The sequence below is a fragment of the Nesoenas mayeri genome (genome assembly GCF_963082525.1).
Source record: "Nesoenas mayeri genome assembly, chromosome: 5".
NCBI lineage: Eukaryota > Metazoa > Chordata > Aves > Columbiformes > Columbidae > Nesoenas > Nesoenas mayeri.
In genome coordinates, this window is record NC_137548.1 from 39,233,852 (window position 1) to 39,255,371 (window position 21,520).

Here is a 21,520-nt window from a genome sequence, read left to right on the forward strand (position 1 = left end):
CCCTGGTGAGACCACACCTGGAATATTGTGTCCAGTTCTGGGCCCGTCAGTTCAAGAAGGACAGGGAACTGCTGGAGAGAGTCCAGCACAGGGCAACAAAGATGATTAAGGGAGTGGAGCACCTCCCTTATGAAGAAAGGCTGAGGGAGCTGGGTCTCTTTAGTTTGGAGAAGAGGAGACTAAGGGGGGACCTTATTAATGTTTATAAATATATAAAGGGTGAGTGTCATGAGGATGGAGCCAGGCTCTTCTCGGTGGCAAACAATGATAGGACAAGGGGTAGTGGGATCAAGCTGGAACACAAGAGGTTCCACTTAAATTTGAGAAGAAACTTCTTCTCAGTAAGGGTGACAGAACACTGGAACAGGCTGCCCAGGGAGGTTGTAGAGTCTCCTTCTCTGGAGACATTCAAAACACGCCTGGACATGTTCCTGTGCGACCTCACCTAGGCGTTCCTGCTCCAACAGGGGGATTGGACTAGATGATCTTTTGAGGTCCCTTCCAATCCCAAACATACTGTGATACTGTGATTTTCAGTTCCTTTCAAATAAACAATTTTAACAACCTTTGGAAATGCTTGGGTACACTGAGTACATGTGGTCTGAAAATATGAGTAAACTTTCAGAGGAGATCCAACTTCTGGCATTGTTTTTCTCCATTTTTTTTAAAAGTTCCACTTTCTTGTATTCTACTTCTTACACACTCTTCCCCACACATCTTGCAAACTTACTGTTACATTCCTCACTCGTTCTCATCTTCAGAAAATGAATCTCACCTGTTTTTTTCTTTGCTCATCTGTAAGATCAGCCTCTATTTTTTGTGTTGAGACTTTTAATTCGTTACTTTGGAACCACCTTATTTCTATACATTGCCCGTATCAATAACTGTGACTGAAGACAGGAGACCAGAGACCAAGTGAGAGAGAGTATTCAGAAAACTGCCCATTTAAAATTTGTCACGAGGGCCGCAGAAAATAACCCTTGTCCTTATGGTCATAAGCTGTGTTGTGCACAAGTGTTTTGTAGACAATGAAGGCATTCAAAAACCAGATGGCTGAACTCAGGAATGGTTTGTACACATCCATTCATCAAGTTAAACCTCACTTGCATTAGTTATTCAAAACTTTTTTTTCCTGAAATCCATGAGATATTATCTATTTTCTGCTAATGGCAGAGTTCTGATTAGGTAGTATTCTGCCACCAAAAATTTCAGGTTAATTTAAAAACCATACCTCTTTTCTAGCTCCAGTTTATATATACTAGTGTGAAAAGCACCAGATACTTTAAAAAATAAGTTTCTGAAGAATATTTTAAAATGCCTGATGTAAGTTTCTGTTCTGAACACTTGCTTCTTAACATGTGTGACAATCTTTCTGTTCTCTTGTGGTTTTTGACTTCTTATATAAAAAGTCTTGTTTCAGTATTAGTAATCCAAACAGTATGTAGAGGTGGAGGAGCCTGGTGTTAGGCAAGTATTTAATTTTTCTCTGCACAATAGAAACATGATTTGCCTACCTGTACAGATAACATATTTTGTCATGTAGAAGATGTGGATCTCTAGTTTCTTAGCGTGATGTATTCAACTCATTATTGGCAAACTGGAAATGCCACGGTGACAAATAAGAAATTCTAGGATTTCCCTCTCTTAAGTGGGGAAGACTTGATAAGGAGGTGATTCTGATAACTGTTGTCATCTCTGAAGATAATAGGACACCATTAATTTGTAAAAAAATTACTGTTCATATGTTGGAAATGTGGTATTGGGTCAGACCAGCAGTGCGTACAGCCTGATGCGTTGTCGGGGCAACGGGAATACAATATGGTATTTAGGGTGGGCATGCACACCTGTCTGCTTTCTGAGTCTGTACCATCGTGCAGCTGTGGTGTTAGGGGTGTTAAGGAGTATGATCTTTCATTTTTCCTTTCTCTTTTTCTGGACCTGTCATTCATGAACATTTTGGTGGTTTTGAACCTGTTGATACTGTCCATCTCCACTATTGCCTCTTGCATCAGATTTGAGAAGTTCATTAACTACTGCGTAAAGCACTACTTAAGATCTTATGTTTGTCTTTAAACTCACTGCCTACTTAGTGTCTCCCTTCTGCCTCAGTTCTGATGTGGGAGTTTGGTTTGTTGTTTTTTGTGGGTTTGCACACTTCAGTCATGTTCCATGCCTTGTAAACCTGCACACTCGAAGAGTCTCAGAGTGTGGAGTCTTTCTTAGTAAAGCAGCTGCTTCAACACTTAAGTCATGTTGTTGCTCTTCTCTAAGGCTGTGTGGTGTTCTTGGGTTGTAGAGACCAGACCTGACAGCAGTAGTCAAGGTACTGGTGCACCAGGTTTTTATATAGCACCTATGTGATTCCCGTGGTCCTGATCATCAATGTTTGCTCATGATGCCTAACATTTTACTGGATTTTTTTAGCTTCTGCTGAGCATTGGGCTGATAGTTTCAGAAAACTGTCAGTGATAACACAAGTATCTTTACTGAGTTGTAACTTTAAAATCCAAGTTCAGCATCATGATAATAGTAATAGTTATAGGGCTGCACAACCATACTCTTGTCTTGGAGTAGTTGCTCTGGTCTGTGAGATGCCGTGGTGCATTAAAACTGAGAGCATGGGAGAGCAAGACACTTTTTGATTCTCTGAACAGTTTGGAGAGATAGGCGGTAGTGTAACTTTAATATGAAGGGACCAAGGAAGAGGATTGAGTAACGTAGAAAATAAGTGATGGAATTGAAGCAAAACCAGAGTGGATGAGGAGAATGCTGGAGAAGGGTGTCTGAGAAGTGGTGGTGTTTCAGGACTAAGCACTGTAGAAACTCAGGGAATGAGTTGGGACAATAGGTTGCAGATATTTGGTTAGGATTTCACAAGTACGGCAGTAAGAGAGCTGGAGAAGGGAAGGATCAAAAGGGAAGCTCTGAGAGCGAAAGGTGAAGGATTTTTTTTGTAGAAAGAAAAAAAAATATCTAGGCTCACTGTAGCGTATTTCTATGAAGAACATGAGATTGACTTCGTTGTTCTTGAGTCTTAAGGTCTTTACTGGCTAGCAAGTAGTTTTGAAATCCCTTCACTTATTATCTTTAACCTCCTGTAGCAGCTGGCATGGAAAGTTAAACAGTCTTTATTGTCATCAGATATTGGCTCACATGCTGCTTTAAGCTGCTGGCGAATTTAGTAGTGGGAAAGAGGGTATTGCATGGTTTCACCTGATTAAATATTGTTTTAAATTAAGTTTTAGAGACTTAGTCAAGTATTCTCTAGGTAGGGAGCTTCTGGATTGAGGTTTTCTATGCTGCCTTTATTAAGCTATTCCATAAGTGGTAACATGAAACCTGGTGACCTCTACAGGGCCTCATCCCTGTGTAGCCAGAGTAGATTGTGCTGTGAGAATTGAGCAAGTCATGAATGAGATTATCATCTGTAGGACTTCAGCTGCTTTTGTTCTCTATTTATGGAATTCACTGCCTCATTCATCACATGATTATCTTCTAGAGCAATACTGTGGTTTGAACGTGCTTTGAAAATAGATTTGTTTGCAACAGACCAAGTTGGAATGGTCATATAGTAGAAGTGACTGGGATGCACAAGGCATGTCAGGGTACTCAGACTATGCTTGAATGCTTAAGGAATTACTAGTAATCAATACTGTGAAACTCTTTATTTGACCAAAATTGCTGTCTGGTTTGGAATCCATGTCTGCAATCAGTTCATTTGTATTCATCAGTAATCTCAACATGGCAGATTAATATAAATGTCTCGTCTTTTTCAGGGACCCCTATGATTCCTGTACCAATGGGCATTATGGCTCCTGCTCCAACTGTAAGTATTGCAGTGGATATGAGATTGGAGTAAAATAAAATGGAGAGTGAAACTTAGATGTCAACAGTATGTTTGTTTTGCTCTGTTCCATCAGAGTTCGTATTATGAAAAGAAATGCTTCACTTTACATGCAGCCATAATGCAAATATTATCCTCAATTCTCAGCTAGACAAAGTTTGAAGTAATCTCTGGGGTACGAGCTGCAAAGGTGAAGCAATTACTGTTCTTGTGAAAGGATGTGCTTCTCTCAATACAATGATGTAGGCTTTGCCTTCAGGTCATGTGTGGTTTTTCTATGCAGTACGGTTAGATCAGTTAGATTCCAAGACTCTTGCTTTTGAGTTTGTTGGCCTAACAGTGCTCTGGAGGCATCACCCCATCTATGTTTATAAGGCCATCATACAGCACTGCTGTGTTGGCCAAAAGATGTGTTAACAAGCTTGTAAACAATTTATCTTTTCGCATTTTGTAGGGGAAGGAATAGTTAGTTACGTGTAATAGCATCTATGGAAGAGCGTATGACAGAAATGTGTCTTCTTCATTTGTCTAACTAATTTCTAGTTGGAATGAAGGTTTATGATAAAGGGGGAGATGCTCTTTGAAATACAAAGGTTACTTCATGGCTTAAAGGCGAACTACTATTTCTATGATTTTGCGTAAGTGAAATCTCCCCAGAAGCCTGAATCTTTTGTTTGCTTCTGTTATCTGTTACAGGAGGATATGCTCATGGTAACCAATGTGTTTATAAGACAAAGACACTAGAACAAATGCGTTATTCTATTTTCTGATGAAAATAATTTTCATTAAGTGATAACTCTAGAAGGGTGTTTTGAGAAGAGAGACTCGGTGCATATGTACCATTAAATCTTATTGGAAGGAGGGAAGTGCAGCAAAATGGAACAGCTGATTGTGCCTGTCTCTGTATGGTTTATTTTACAAATGTTTGCTCCTTAACCCTCAGAGACTTTGGGTTGTGTATTGATTAAATAAAACAGTAGTGTTTATTCACTCTGTGAAAGCTTTAAGACCTGTCGTCATGTGTCCATTGAAGCCTTTTGAGTCAGAGTTACTTTTCTATTTGCATCTTGTTTTTTACATTGTTAGGTAAGGTACTTCAACTTCCAGTGATTTAAATATTGCAAGTTACTTATAATTTCTTCTACAAATAACTAATATTACTGTATGCTTACCTTGAGACCTTCTGGTAGCCATGTTCAGGTACACCTTTTTTTTTTTTTTTTTTCCTGTCTGTATTTGCCAGAAAATGGCAGTCTTTTTTGTGTTGTATAAAGTGTTAAAGCCTGAACCATCTCACTCCATAAACCTAAGGCTAATATGATTTTTTTTTTTAAAATATGGGTACATCCCCAGCTCTATTGTCATATGGATATAAGTACAAGGAAGGGAAAAGAAACAACATACAACAAACAAACAGTAAACCCCAAACAAACAAAAAACCCAAACGAAAACACCACGACACTTTATTTTACAGTCTTTGTTCCTCTTTCTAGGTATTAGTTCCTACCACAGTGTCTATGGTTGGAAAACATTTGGGAGCCAGAAAAGAACACCCAGGCTTAAAGAACAAAGAAAATGATGAAAACAGTGGTCCCACTACCACCGTTTTTGTAGGCAACATTTCTGAGAAGGCCTCGGACATGCTCATACGGCAGCTTCTAGCAGTAAGTACAGTGGACTGCTTGTTAAATTTCATCTGTGGCTGCTGAATGAAGTAATGACCCACAAGCAGTGGATTGAAACTAAAAGCAAAGTTAGTCCCACTCACTGGAACAGTACTCCATTACACTTGAGTTTAAACTCAGTGAAGAGAACAGCTTTTTTAAGCTGTAGATGTCAGTGAACTTAGACATATTTTGGTTTAACAATCTACCCATTTTAAATGTCTTCTTTTGCAAAAAGTGGTGAAGTTTTTGCAATGTTTTGAACATAATAATATTTATCTTTACTGCAGAAATGTGGCTTGGTTTTGAGTTGGAAGAGAGTACAAGGGGCATCTGGAAAACTTCAAGGTAATTGTTTAAAAATCTCTAATCAGATTCTTGTTTTTATTAACTGACAGGTTTTCAAATGTCTGATACATCTACGTTCTTAATAATTGTACTACTTCCTAGCTACTTCCTAGCTAGTATTTTCTGTCCTTGGAATCGGGACAGAAAAAGAAAAGTAAAATCGAGATAAGTTAAACAGAAAAATGTCTCGGGGGCCTAATTTTGCTCACCTTTCTGTTCTGAGACTGAATCAGGTGCTTATAGATCATCCTGGACAGAGGTTTGCGAATTTGGATTTAGCCTTCAAAGGAGCAGATTTGCAGGACTGTTAATAGTTCCTTCCATTACTGTGTATTATCATTCTCTCTTAAAGAGCTTTTGCAGATGTAAAATTTATCTTCCTTTCCTGTCCTCAAATCAAACTGATTTTTTTTTTCTTGTGACGTTTCCCCAGTAGATACAGGAAACAATTTTGGTTACAATTTTTTGCTGTTAGTGTTTTCATATCTTCCCTAGGTTGTTTTCATTTTTTAAGATGTAGTTCAGTTTCTTCAGGTTCCTTATACATATATATATATCATACGTTGTTTATTTTGCTCTCATAAGGTGTTTTTCTCATTTCCAACTTTCTGTAACTGCTGTGAAGAAACTAGTTTGAAATTCCCCTCCCTCTAGGTTAACAGTGAGCTGTTGATTGATGTCCTTGGTTTTCAGACAATTACACCTGAGACATGTCTTCATATAGACTGCATTCCTTAGTTCAGACATGTCAAAAGCTTTACAAGCACAATGTATGTATTGCTTTCACCTTATTCACTGGGCTGTTTGTTGATATTCAAGGACTAATGCACTGAATGATCTTTCTCTGACTTTTTATGTTCTGTACTTCTGGTTTTAAAAAGTGCTTAAGTTCCAAGTATATTGATTCAAAACACTTTTGTTACACAAAGTGAAATACCTGAGGAGCTTTAACACTTTTTTACTTTTCCTTTCAATCATCTATTTCAGCCTTTGGATTTTGTGAGTACAAAGAACCAGAATCCACTCTACGAGCACTGAGACTACTCCATGACCTCCAGATTGGAGAGAAGAAGCTGCTAGTCAAAGTTGATGCAAAGACAAAGGCTCAGCTAGATGAGTGGAAGGCAAAGAAAAAAGCTTCTAATGGGGTAGGTATATAATGTGTGACTTCTTTTTTTTTTTTTTTTTGGCAGGAGGGCATTGTAATATACTTGCCAGATCAGACTGTGAGTGTGTCTCTTGGTTTCTGTTCTTGTCTCTGCCCTTATTTCGCTTTAGGATTTTGCCAGAATCATGTTAATGAGTCTGAAGGTATGTCAAAAGGCAGTGAAGTGTAACCTCTTAATTCACCAGCGTTCAAACTTGTCTGTAAGCTACAACTGAATCTCTAGAATTAGTTCTGTAATTAATTCTAAAGTGTAGTAATGTGTGCTATAACTTATGATTTTGTCACTTCATTTTTGTTTAGAAACTTTTTGAAGTATATGAACTCCAGAAGCAGTTGTTACTTTGCCAGAGTCTGTAAATCAGCTCTCCGAGGAGAGCTGGATTGAATTTTGCCTCCACTGGTGATCTACTACAACAAATTAATGAAAGGAAAGAAGTAGATCATTCAGTAGGTGACACAGTTATGAAGCAGTGAGCAGCTTACTGACGTTCAGGAGACAGGGAAATTGCTGTTGTACCATTCCTTTTTAGAGCTAAAGGTCTGTTCTGGAATAATTGCAGATATTTGATATGTTGAATTCTTGTAAGATACAAAGATACTTAACTGAAAATTTCCATTGAAATGAATTTTGTCTATTTCTTTGCTAAAATAAGATATTTCACATCACAATCAAGTTGTTGGTCTTGGTCTCTTACTATTTTGAAGTTCTGCGTATACCTTAAGATAGTACTTAAAACAACTAGTTTCTGTAAAATGAAAGTGAGAAGAGGCTCGTGTTCAGAAAACTTAAAATACTAATCACACTGAAGCAGACACATTTTAAAAATTCCAATTTGTAGTTGTTCTTAAAGGTATGTAAGATACAATGGGAACACAAGTACTTTTATTTCATTTTATTTAACCAAAACTAGAGGCATAATGATGGCTTAAGTACCTGACTTTTTTTTTTAGTGTGTACTCAGTGTATGGAATTAAATGCAATGGCTCAGTAAAGCAGAGAACTAACTTTTTGGGTTTTAAATTGAATAAATCAGGGGTGTCAAACTCATGTAGGAGTAGTTAAATTTACACCATCCTAAAATTACATTCGGCCCTTTGAAGGCAACCACAAGGCTGATGTGATCCCTGGTGAAAATGAGTCTGATGCCTCTGGAATAAATTATTAGCTGTTAAGGGAGGTAAGGGTTTGATTTCACTGCCCCTTCTGTTCCATACTTCCTTGTTTCCTGTTGGCATCACAGCTGACAGTACAAACAAGCTTAAAGTATCAGTGGAGTTCTTGTGCATCTTTCTCATGTATTTTGTTTTCTGTGAGCTCCTGTGGGTTACAGTCAACCCTGGGCTGGATTGATTGTAATGAAGCAGAGGGTACTGTCTGTGGCTTCAGTGAAGACAACAGTGTATGTTGAGTCCCTTGAACTGCAGAGAGATTAGCTCCAAATGTTCTTTTTGTTCATGGTGGTGCAAAGAAAGGCTGTGAATTGCTGAGGAATATTGATGAAGTGTATTGTAATCATTCTGCTTGTGATTCCTTTCATACCATAATTGGTGTGCTGGTGCCACTCAGATCCAGAAGTTGCAACTTGTTTCTTTAATCTTTTTATTAAGAAATCGAACATGTACACTACAACACAATTTCTTATAGAGACACACCAAGCAAAGCTGTATCTAATTAGCTCCTCTCCCTGATCACTTCTCCCTGGACCTCTTCAATTCCACTCCCTATCACTACCTTCTAGCTCTTTTCAGTCTGCTCCTCCTTGGACTGGCAGCCTCTTCAGCTCCAACTGAATCCTCCCTTCCCCCTCATTCTTAGCTGCTGCTCCATCAGACCTTTCCCTCCCCCTCACTCCACCCACCACCTATCGCTTGACGGGATACCCAGCTGGATTCTCAGGTGAGATTCCATTTTTTTTAAAAGATTCAGGGGATCAAGAGGTGGGCTGCCTTGCTCAGTATGCAGATCATTGTTCTACCCTTTCATGTAACATTTAGTGAAATGCACTTTGTGTGTGTTCTGTTTCCTCCCTACAAGCTGGAAAGGGCAAAAAGATGAGGAGTTGCTAAGTGATCTATCGACAATAATAAGAAAATGTTTGCTCTGCAGGGAATGTTTTCCCAAACAATGTTTCTTTAATATAGTTCTCCCATTATAAGTTGCGGCTTGAAAGTTATAGGTAGACATTTGGATTGCATGGCACTTAAGTAGAAGGCTTGAGGAGCTGCTGTTGAAATAACTTGAGGTTTTGGAGGATACAAGGCAGAAACTTGACCAAGAGCTGGACTATAGTGATTACCTTTCTGTGAGCGTGCGTGCACTTTCTCTTTTCCTGTCTACCAGCTTAATCACCATTTCTCTGTTCTATTTTATTATGCAATCCTACACTTGCCCTCTGCAGTCATTCCATATGTAAAACTATGTGGTCCTTATGGTATTGCTAGTGTGAAAAGATCTGACTAAAATAATGCAATGGCTAACTACTTGGAGATGGTTTGATTTTTGTGGTTATTTTTTGTTGTGGTGGTGTGATTTTTTTTGTTGTTTTGTTTTAAGTAAATGCCGTAGGGGCATGAAAGAGATGATCAAAGGTAAACTTCTGAAATAAAACTAACATTATTCTCAATTTGTTGATTCCTGTTACTTTACCATTTTTCCTTAGAACGCCAGACCAGAGACGACAAATGATGACGATGAAGCACTGGATGAGGAAACGAAGAGAAGAGATCAGATAATTAAAGGGGCCATTGAAGTCTTAATACGAGAATATTCCAGCGAGCTCAATGCCCCCTCCCAGGAATCTGACTCTCACCCCAGGAAGAAGAAAAAGGAAAAGAAGGAGGACGTATGTGTTTTGATTTTGGACAAACCAGATTTTTCTTCAACTCACCTTTATATAATGGCCAAACCTTGTGCAAATACTTTAAACATAAACTTCTGATGAGAAAACCAATCAACAAGCATTGATGTCAGCAGGAGTTTTTTAACTGGAAGCTAGTCAGTTATAGACACCATTCCTTCTGGATGGTTTAGGTATCTAAGCACCTAGACTTCTTGGAACAACAGGTTTGAATCTGGGCAGGACTGAACCAACCTTTCATCCCTCTGAAAGTGGAAGTGCTGAATTTAGCGCAGTTTAGTCTGTATACGCACGTAGGGTTTGTCAGACAAGAATTTAAAAAACAACTGTAAAGAGCTCCTGCATACCATCTCTTTCCATTGAAAGATACCAGGGTGCTTTTGTAATGGCAGGAATTTGCTCTGGTAGTTTTTACAAAATTCTTCTCTCTGCTTATAGAATGCATTCTTGTAGTGTGCCTTGATCCAGCTGATTGCAGCTGTCTCTCCAGATGCGGAAGCACTTAATTAGTTTTTGTATGTAACCTCACAAGCCTTGGAGGGATCCTTCAGGGATGAAAGGCACATTGTAATCTTCTTGGCTTAAAAAATCACTTTTACACACATGTGTCAATTTGGCTGGATTTGATCATCTGTTTTTCGTATATTGTGTAATGCAAAAAAACCAACCCTGTTAAGCAAGAATGAATGTTCTGGTTTAGACCTACTTCTATGGATGACCTTTCTATGGAATAAAACAAACTGGAGAAGGGGGAATAAGAATGAGCAAACTCAGACTTAGCTTTTCCAACCAAGTTTCTAACCATGGGAAAACGAGTTTTCACACCTACTGTTCTGCACCTAATTTGAAAGAGATTGGAAAATTATTTGACCAAGATTTTCACCCACTTAAGTCTTCTGCTAAGTACCTATTTCAAGGCAATAATGCAGTTTCAAATGCTTGTGGGGTTAAAGTGTGGTGCAAGAAGCAACATCTCCCTCAGGGAGCAAGTAAATCTTCCCACAACATTGTTAGCTGTGGCTCACCTGAGGTATAAGAGTGCTGAGCTGAGAATTGGTTTTTCTTTCCTCTCCCTCCCTTTGGGAGAAGATGCTTTCTTTGATGAGAATTTACAAATGAGTCACTGTCTAATGTTATCAGCTGTATTTTTTTGTTACACTGTTACAATGTGTATTGTCCTGTGGGTAGATACATATATATGGCCATGAATAATGTTTAGGTAGTTAAGCACTGCAAGAGACTATTGCAGTCTTGGAAGGGCTGGGTGCTGAGTCTGTCCCTGCGACAGAGGGATATTCTGCTAGCTCTGTATGATGTAGAATTCGGCCAATCAAGTAGACAAAAAAGCTCTGTTTAAATACATAGCACTTGTGGGTTGAAATTACATCCCATCATCCTTCCCATACTGGGAAGGAGGAAAAGAAGCTTGTAAGTTGCCATCTTTGGCCTGTGTGGATAGAGGTGGGAGTGAAGAGATGGTCCAAGCTTATTGCTCTCTTAAAGGAGAGAGGAGAGGAGGACTATGGAGGGTGGGGGGGAAATGGAAGATGGGTGCAGATCTATGGGGGTGTGGGGTGGAGAGGGGAAACTCGCCAGCTTTGGTCCTGTTATCCCCTGAAGGGCTTGATGTGAAGAAGACTCCCAGTGGTGTGAGCAGCAGAGTCTGTTGTTAGTTCTTCTGGATGAAGAATGACTGATGCGGGGGAGTTGAAAATGTGTGTGGGGAACTGAGAGTGAGTGGAATCTGGTTTTCAATTTCAAACACGGGGGAACCTCGCTAATTCGCACTAACTATTAGTTAGGTGTGATCTACCAAATTTTGCGAATTAGCGAGTAAAGGAAATCAAGGCATACCCACCACAAATATACCGATCATTTATATTGGCAAGTGTAGCTTAGTCTTGTTTATGATGCTACCATAGCATACTAATATCCTGTAGTATACTGGTATTTCAGTGAAGTCTTGCTAATATCAGACCTCACTATGTATTTTAAGTAGTTCAGAGAAGGGAGAATTAGCGAGGTTCTTCTGTAATTTTGTTGGATCAAAGAAATGAGATCACAGCAATACAAAATTGCTTTATAGTACAAACATACAAAACATTGTTTTTCAGAGTAGTGTGCAATCTATTTTTAAAAAAAAAAATCTCCGTGGATTTTTCCGCAGATTTTCCGCAGATTTCCAGTGGCCCCACTGATACCTTATCCACTCATCACCAAGGTTCGTTTACATTGTAGGCTTTGACAATGACTATGTTTACTGCTAGTTGCCAGATTTGTGACTCTTGTCCATCTGATTTTTTTGTTTTTTTTTCACTCATTAACATCAGACTGTCAGGTTTGGTACTGCAGAAGGACTTTATTTATCTCTTGCAAGACTGGTTGAAAACTTCTAACCTTCAGATTTTCTCTTGTTCTCCTGTGTCTGTACAGATGGCTCTTAATGCTTTTCCTCCTGTCCCCCTTGTTTTTTAGGAGGATATAAATGCTATAGAAATGGAGGAAGACAAAAGAGACCTGATATCAAGAGAGATCAGTAAATTCAGAGACACACACAAGGTAGTATTCTTGTTTTTGCGCTTGATACAAATTAGGCTTTTTCAAAATCCAAAAAACCACTTTTATAAAATTTAGCATTACATTGCAATATCACTTAAAATGATGTTTATATTAGGTTTAATACCCATATCGTTCTTTACAAGTCAGAAGAAGACAACTACCACGTTAAAGTGGCCCTTGACATCTTTATGCTAAGACTTTGATTGCTACTGAGTATTTTTCAGTCTTCTCACTTTAACATGAATAAAGGCAACTTAAGTTTCTACACATACATTAAGATATTTATAACTAAAGGCTAAACGGGGCTGCAGTATAAGACATACACTTGAGTGTGTTTCTGTAGGTAGATTGTAACATAATCCAAGATTTTATGAAGAGTTGAATCTAGAATTAAATTTAAGTCTTTTATTTTAATAGTTTTAAGTTGAGAGTGGGGGAAGATAAAACTAGGTCAGTGGTTACCAGACTTACCAAACTTTAGATGCATGGAAGAACTGTAAATTCCCATAAAGCTAATCTATTCATTGACCCCCACCATTATGATAGAGATCATATGGTGACTAATGCAAGATGAAACTCACAGCTTGGAAAGTAACATGGAATAGGATGTAAGTATGAGCTTCTGTTTTTTATTATACTTATGGATGCCCCCTCAGAAAAATATGCAAAGGGGTAACTGGCTTGGAAATGTTTATGCACTTAAAGTCCCACTTCAGGGTTCCCACTTACAGAAGTTTCTGCTAATGTTAGTGCATCTGTGAATGTTTCTGCTTTGGAAAATTATACTTGTGGATAGTAAAGCACAATTATGCATGTAATGTTCTTATTTTAATGTTTAGCTTAAAGTTGGTGTTACTTTTTCCCCAACAAGACTGGAATTGTCCTTGGCCTAGGGAAGCATCAGCAGGCTCCTCTTTTGAGCACTCTCTTATTTCAAAGTACCCCCAAATCAACGTTAAAGAAAATGTTAAAGGTACAGCAAGGTGAAGTATGCCCGTGTTACTCAGCTTTACCACATGCAGTGACTGGGGATGGTACCATGTTTTCACATAACTGTATCAATGTAAACACAAGTGACTACACATTGTTGTATGTACATGTATTCTGTTTTTCTCTTGGCTGAAGTTGTTGGAGATAAAAACCTGGGGAAAATTTGTAGAAGAAATTATCTGGAGAAGTCTGCCAATTGAACATGAAAATGGTCAGTGATGAAACTTCACTAGAATGATGTTCAATTCAGAGCCCCAAGTTGTTGCTGGTACTAAAATGCAAACAAGTAATAAGTTAAAAAGAAAAGAAAAAATAACAAGAACAAAACAAAAAACATGCTTCGTTGTTTCAGAAGCTGTTGGGCATTTTACTGCCTTTAATCTTATTATTGGAGTGCTATTTTGGGTTTATCAACATGAAAAATCAACTGAAAGTCGTCATTGTGTATATTGGATCTGTTTAAAAGGGGCTGTTGAATCTTTAGCAGCTGGCTAGTGAGCACAGTGAACCTTTGCATGTTTTTGGTATGAGTTTGTAAAACAATAACCACAGACTGTCAGGGTGTCAGCATTGCAGGGGGCGTCCATTTACAGCACGGACGAGTCTGAAGAGAGCTCAAGGTAAGATTTATAATTCTTCTACCCGTTCATTTCTGTTCATTACTTCAATATATCTGATACCATTCCCATCCCATTACCCTTTCAGATCCTCTTATTTAGGCTGATCGAGCTGATACAGGTCAGATTTTGATTACAAAGTAGACCAATTTATTTTTTCAATTGGATTTTAAGAAAGTGGACCTACAAAATGGATTTTAATACACCGACTTTATGTATATATTTTCACGTGTGACTATATTAAAAAAAAAAAAAACCAACAAAAACCACTCTCTTGAGAAATCATTTTCTCACCACAAAGTTTTTGAGAGTGGCAAAAAAGCAGAAGTTCAACCAATGAAATTTCTATTGGAACACCTAAGATAACCTGTAAGTATCAACCACTTCAGTGTCTAAACTTTTCTTTAAAAGTATATGAAATTTGAGGTAAGTCGGATTTTTAAAAGTTGACAACCTAGTTTAACATCTGACCGTACTGAGGTTCAATACTGTAAAGCTCCTGTAAAATACAGTCCTTTTATAAACTGGATTTCAGCCCAGTGTATATTGTAGAATCTAAGTGTTGCTTTTTCATATCAGTTTTCTACCAATTCCTACCATTTTTAGTCCCTTTTTTCTTTTGTGATTTCAATGTATCCGACATTGGTTTGCCTGTATTGTGCTATCAATGCAGCTCGGTTTCACTGGATACATTAATCACGAGCAAATTAGCTTTATTTCTGTAATCCTTTGTTGGTTCTCTGGTCCCTGTGCCTGTGGCAGAAGAACACTTATCAGGTAAGATTGCTTTTTAAAGTTGTCTTAAATGCTTTGTTTAAAAGAAAAGAGGAAAAAAAAAACAAACAGAGAAAATGCCGTTTCATTGTTCCAGTTTTTAATTTCATTTCAGTGATGGTAAACGTGGAGCCAAAGGGGATAAGCCTGTTTATTCTGCTCAATATTTGTTCAAAAAAATGGTATTCTGGCATCCATCAGGTTGAAATTTGGTATATTTGGTTGTTATTTGGTATATTTGTGAACCATGTACTTGCTCTTCCTCCCAGAAACATAGCTTATAGGCAAGGTTAATCCAGTGTTGGCGGTCCATGTCCTAGCACAGCATCTGTAAGTTAACACATAACAATTGCTTCCAAGGATGGATTTATCTATCATTCTGTTGATGTATTTTCTATTGTCTTATAGTCTGGTCATAGGAACTGTTTCTAATTGAAAAAAAGTGGCAGTTTTGTACAATTTCTAGTAAAACTGTAGCAGGTAACCCTTTAGTTTCTGTGTTTCAAAAGAGCTATTTCCAACCTTTTTTTAACTCTTTCCGTCTTGCAGTGGTGGAAGTTAAGGATTCCATTCTGCAGAGTCCAGTTCTTACCAATGAACTGTTAGAACTTTTTTAGGGAGGGAAAAGGGGAAAGGTTGCAGCTCTCTTCACTGTTAAACCACATGCACCACGTGTAAGTGGATAAATTTCTTTACCCAAGTTTTCCTATAGGACTGTTTTGGTCTGCCAAGCCTTTTTGGGAAACAACTCGCTGCCCCAATAAGCGTTCCACTGAAATATATTTACCTAGCTGAACAGCATTAACTTTATAAGCTAGAAGTTCACTTTGCTTGTACCCCAGTGGTTTATAGGGTCAATGGAATTTGTGGCCCAGCTGAATCATGACTGGCAGTGCACCGTGTATGTGCAGTTTAGTCAGCTTGCAATGTGAGGCCAGCCCTACTCTGCTAAGGTTGGAGATTGCTGGTCTGTGTAGATCTATGCTTTTGCACGAAACTTAGTCTTGTGATTGCTGCATTTTGATTTCATACTTATGAGTTCCAAAAAATACCCACCAAACCCTATTTAATATTTTAAAATCAGTGGCGGTTTTGGTATTTCCATTACCAGCCTTGTGTGTTGCGCCGGGATTATCCAGTTCTTATAACTGCAGAATTAACTATGAAAGTTCTCTTATTGGTTTTTAGAAACTGGAGGAGGAAAAAGGCAAAAAGGAGAAAGAAAGACAGGAAATTGAAAAAGAACGCAGAGAAAGAGAAAGGGAACGGGAGCGTGAACGAGAAAGGAGGGAACGTGAAAGAGAGAGGGAGCGTGAACGAGAGAAGGAGAAGGAACGAGAGCGTGAACGAGAGCGAGATAGGGATCGTGACCGAACTAAGGACCGAGACAGAGACCGAGATCGTGACAGAGATCGCGAAAGAAGTTCAGATCGCAACAAGGATCGGAGCAGATCAAGGTAAATGCACTCTAGTTGCTATTTATTTCAGTTTTTCCTGGTGCTGTTTACTAAGTGCATGTAGTTCAGCTGATCAGCTGCCGTTCAGAAGAGAATGGCCCTTGTAAGATCACAGTAGGAAATCAGAATTTTAGACAAATGTTGTATTTACACAAATTCTATAAAAATCAAGTATAAACATAAAATACTGGATTCCCTCCACAGCACAGGAATATAAGGACTGTAATATGCAGTAAGCAACCACCCAACTATGACTTCAACATACTGGTTTTATCTCAAATCTTCCTTATTTTTTGATGGGTCCTATTTGAGGTTCTCTTATGCGTGTGGTATCTTTTAGCTGAAGTAGATTTTACCTTTTCCTTTACTACGTGGGGTTTCTTTTTTTGGGGGGGGGAGTGGGCAGGGGGTGTTGTTGTTTGTGTTTGGGTTTGTCTGTTTCTTAATAAAAGCAAGGGCAATTCCTCTTTCAGTCTTAAACTGTGACTAATGTTGGGCTGTAGATGCTAGTTTTTCCCTCTTCACCATAGGAAAAAAGAGCTGTTTCACTTTTAATCGTCTTGTCAGTAGGGTTCTATTTCTGTAAACCATGTAAACATGTAGGAATTATTAAACACACCCTTTTATTTGTGGGGGTTTTAGCCGTCATTTATGGCGAACTGCTAACATAATCTGGTAAGAATTGCCCTGTGCTCGTGCTTAGTTTCTATAGATGTCACTGTTTAACGGTTAGTGCTCAAACTACTACTTTTAGGTAAATGACATTTTGAATATATTAGAAGAATTGATTTATGCCCATTGCTGTATCAGGTAATCCTTTTGTACAATTGCAGAAGAAGAATAACTTGCAAACTGCTATAAGTAGCACACATTTGAAGCTAAATTATTTGACTGAGTGGAGAGGAAGGCTCTGTACTTAACCTTGGACGGTTTCCTTCTTTCAGGGAAAAAAGCAGAGACCGAGAAAGAGAACGAGAGCGGGAACGGGAAAGAGAACGCGAACGAGAGAGGGAAAGAGAACGCGAGCGGGAACGGGAAAGAGAACGCGAACGAGAGCGAGAACGGGAGAAGGATAAGAAGAGGGACCGAGAGGAAGATGAAGAAGATGCCTACGAACGCCGAAAACTAGAGAGGAAACTGCGGGAGAAAGAAGCTGCATATCAGGAGGTAGGCTGGGATTTTTAAGGTTCCTTAAGGAAATAATTGTTTCTGAGGGGTGATAATAAGTCTTCTACTGTAAAATGTGTCATTCCTTCTCCTCCTTTTCTTAAATACAGTTTTAATCCTTTGAGTACATGAATTGGGGCAGAATCTGTAAGACACTGTCAGAACAACTTTGGACTTCTTGTTGCCCCTTTAGGGCAATTTGTTTTAAACAATAATCCAAACTAACTTTGAAGTAGTACTGCTATTCTTAATGTTCTTGAGATTGGAGTGAGTATTTTTTGTTCTCTTTTAGCGTCTTAAAAACTGGGAAATCAGAGAACGGAAGAAAAGTCGAGAATATGAAAAAGAGGCTGAAAGGGAAGAAGAAAGAAGAAGGGAAATGGTAAGGCTTATTGTTTTACTTGTAATTTCCCCCCACTTGTTCTTTTTGTCCCATGTAGAATGGAACATTCTTCTGCTGTCTTTATGGATAGTGACAGAGCTCTCTCTTTGTATAAACACCACATATGTATTTATACCAAAAGATGAGTTAATAGACTCGAAAAAGAAGATATCTAATAAGTGGGATTAGTATTGAGAGTCTGGAAAACAAAGCCTAGTGGTTTGGTCTTGTGAAGGCAAAAGAATGAGAAGCAGGTAGCTGTAAAATACTGTGGTTTGATCGTCATGCACTATTACATCCATAATCTGAGTTTGTGGCAAAATCTATTATATGTTTTATGTCATGCAGGTGGAACTAGAACAGTCTTTTTACTTCCAACCTGCTTATGTGCCTGAACCTTCTATAATGTATAAAATAAAGGTCTATAATGTATCTAAAATGCTTTCTAAATTTCTGTCTCGAGTTCATTAGTTGTGAAATTATCACAGTTATCAATGTAATGCTTGGAAGTTTTGTCTGAAAAGACACCTTTGGAAGACAGATATTTCTGTAATATCATAGTTTTGTGCTAAAGTGTAAAGGAGTTATTTTAAATTATGGTGGTGTTATTTCACTCAATAATTATCCCAGAGAAGGAGAGAAGATAGGAGAGAGTTCTAAGTGGGAGATGGATTGGGAATTGCTTCGAAGCAAAATATGCAGAGAGACACAGGAAAGAAAGAAAAAAATAAAACAATGTAGTTTCTAATTTTCTATTTATGTGGAATCTATTTTTTTTTCCCCTTGAATGCTTGAAAGGGAAAAAAAAAAAGTTTGAGAATGACTCAAGAATATTTTCTGTTCACAGTCCTCGTGGATGCTGTGCTGTCTGTAGATGGCAGTTGTAGAGAGCAGTGTTAAGTTTTGTGCTGTATTTATTTCCAACCAGGATCATAATTTGTTTTTCAAAGTTATTAGCATAGGAATATCTTACTGTTATTCTAAATATTGGATACAGGCTAGAATGTCCTAATTTATATTCACCTTAAAGAACTGCTTTGGTTTTTTTTATGTTAGCGGAGGAGGAAAAAGTATCTCCCCTCTATCCCCCTCATCCCCTTCAGTTTTAGGCCTGTGCATTAATACAGTGCCACGTGGGTTGGATTAGTAACACAGCAAGGGGAGAGCTTATCTTAGAAGTATCCATTATGTTTAGTTTTGTGCATAACTAAATCTTTTTCAAAAAGCACAGCTCTTGAAACAAAACAATACTGATAAAATACACTTAAACTGCCATGCTAGAAATATCCAATACCAGACTTACAGATTTGAAGAACAGAAAATTGGATTCTCTTCTTTTGTGATGTAAAAAAAAAAAAAAAAAGAGGTGTGTGTATATTTAATTGACATGCTAAAAACAGAAGAGTAGTCTGCAAATCAGAGATATGATTGTAGTGGACTTAGTGGATGTACTATCTGCTATTGAATATATGATAGGAAGTTTACAGATCTCTGGAAGATGATGCAATTCCAAAAAGCTTTCTATTTTCTGTCTGGAAAACTCCATATCTTTAGTTGTAAGCATAGCAGGTATTTAATGTTACTAATTTTTAAACTATTAGAAATAAAACTAGAAATAACTTGATAACATGGCTTATGTTTCAATTTCTTGCAGGCAAAAGAAGCCAAACGGTTAAAAGAATTCTTAGAAGATTATGATGATGACAGAGATGATCCAAAATACTACAGGTATCTCTTTGTTTTGATTCCTAACAGTAAAATCTTCATTGTTTGTTTTGACACTGTTATGGGCTTTGTTGGCAGAGGCTTATGGATTTTATATTTGAGTGAATATGTGGCAATGTAAGGGTCATATAATTATCTGAATTATTGCAGTGTCACTTGCTAAGTACCAGAGGGAAAAGGAAAACTTGTTGCTACTTGTTAATGCTTGGGAGTAGCTGCTCCTTCCTACCACTTTGCTTGTGGGTGAGGCAGAGCAGAGGTCAGCAGAGAGATCAAGTACTCCTCTAAGAAAATTACTACAAGGAAGTTGTAAATTGTACAAAGAATGAGCTTATTAACTCAAAGGATGGGGAAGGTCCTTCAACACATGACTACCTAAAATTTGGGTCAAACTAATTTAGCAGAGCTGATTCTTGTCAAGTAAAAACCTATAAAACAATTTTATTATTTTTCTGAGAAGACTGGCAGTCACAGTTTTACATCTGTTTAATGTGATGGGATAAATTCTGTGTAGTCATGTAGGGAACTTGTATCTTAGATTCTTCTGTTATAAAAATAGAGGACAGCAGATGCTCTTATGAATCTTCATTTAGTGGAAGGTACACTCTATCAGGTATTCCTTGTATTGCGTCACAAGGTTCTCATTGCAATGTTCTTTGAAATATAAAATCCATGTCCTTTGTAGGGGTAGTGCTCTTCAGAAGAGGTTACGAGACAGAGAGAAAGAGATGGAAGCAGATGAACGGGACAGGAAAAGGGAAAAGGAAGAGTTAGAAGAAATTAGGCAGCGCCTTCTGGCAGAAGGACACCCAGATCCAGATGCAGAACTCCAGAGGGTAAGTAGCTGTTGGTCTGACAGGGAGAAAAGAGTGCTTGGTATTTTCACAGTATCACAGTATGTTTGGGATTGGAAGGGACCTCAAAAGATCATCTAGTCCAATCCCCCTTCTGGAGCAGAAACACCTAGGTGAGGTCACACAGGAACATGTCCAGGCGTGTTTTGAATGTCTCCAGAGAAGGAGACTCTACAACCTCCCTGAGCAGCCTGTTCCAGTGTTCTGTCACCCTTACTGAGAAGAAGTTTTTTCTCAAATTTAAGTGGAACCTCTTGTGTTCCAGCTTGATCCCATTACCCCTTGTCCTATCATTGTTTGCCACCAAGAAGAGCCTGGCTCCATCCTCATGGCACTCACCCTTTATATATTTATAAACATTAATAAGGTCACCCCTCAGTCTCCTCTTCTCCAAACTAAAGAGACCCCATTCCCTCAGCCTTTCTTCATAAGGGTGGTGCTCCACTCCCTTAATCATCTTTGTTGCCCTGTGCTGGACTCTCTCCAGCAGTTCCCTGTCCTTCTGGAACTGAGGGGCCCAGAACTGGACACAATATTCCAGGTGTGGTCTCACCAGGGCGGAGTAGGGGGGAAGGAGAACCTCTCTCGATCTACTAACCACCTCCCTTGTAATACACCCCAGGATGCCATTGGCCTTCCTGGCCACACGGGCACAGTGCTGGCTCATGGTCATCCTGTTGTCCACCAGGACCCCCAGGTCCCTTTGCCCTACACTGCTCTCTAATATGTAATTTCCCAACCTATACTGGAAGCTGGAGCTGTTCCTGCCCAGATGGAGGACTCTACACTTTTCCTTGTTAAATTTCATTAGGTTATTCCCCGCCCAACTCTCCAGCCTGTCCAGGTCTCGCTGGATGGCAGCACAGCCTTCTGGCGTGTCAGCCACTCCTCCCAGCTTAGTGTCATCAGCAAACTTGCTGATAGTACACTCTATTCCCTCGTCTAAATCATTAATGAATATACTGAATAATACTGGCCCCAGTACTGACCCCTGAGGCACTCCACTAGATAGTGGCCTCCAACTCAACTCCGCACCATTGACTACCACTCTCTGGCTTCTCTCCTTAAGCCAGTTTGCAACCCACCTCACTACTCTATTGTCTAGACCACACC

The 21,520-nt window shown here is 38.7% G+C and overlaps 1 protein-coding gene across 3 annotated transcripts in view; it reads left to right on the top strand.

The window, feature by feature from the left end:
* The window catches only part of RBM25 (RNA binding motif protein 25), a 39,287-nt gene that overhangs the window by 10,899 nt on the left and 6,868 nt on the right, over positions 1–21,520 (top strand). For 2 of the 3 annotated variants that reach the window (XM_080345024.1, XM_080345025.1), the window contains 12 exons: positions 3,777–3,826; positions 5,338–5,508; positions 5,799–5,856; positions 6,844–7,004; positions 9,685–9,867; positions 12,050–12,103; positions 12,358–12,441; positions 16,011–16,279; positions 17,224–17,446; positions 17,739–17,828; positions 19,483–19,556; positions 20,239–20,389. In XM_080345024.1, the coding sequence (XP_080201150.1) occupies positions 3,777–3,826; positions 5,338–5,508; positions 5,799–5,856; positions 6,844–7,004; positions 9,685–9,867; positions 12,050–12,103; positions 12,358–12,441; positions 16,011–16,279; positions 17,224–17,446; positions 17,739–17,828; positions 19,483–19,556; positions 20,239–20,389 (1,568 nt within the window). The remainder of the gene's footprint in view (positions 1–3,776; positions 3,827–5,337; positions 5,509–5,798; positions 5,857–6,843; positions 7,005–9,684; positions 9,868–12,049; positions 12,104–12,357; positions 12,442–16,010; positions 16,280–17,223; positions 17,447–17,738; positions 17,829–19,482; positions 19,557–20,238; positions 20,390–21,520) is intronic. The other variant, XM_080345026.1, reaches the window with a different exon arrangement.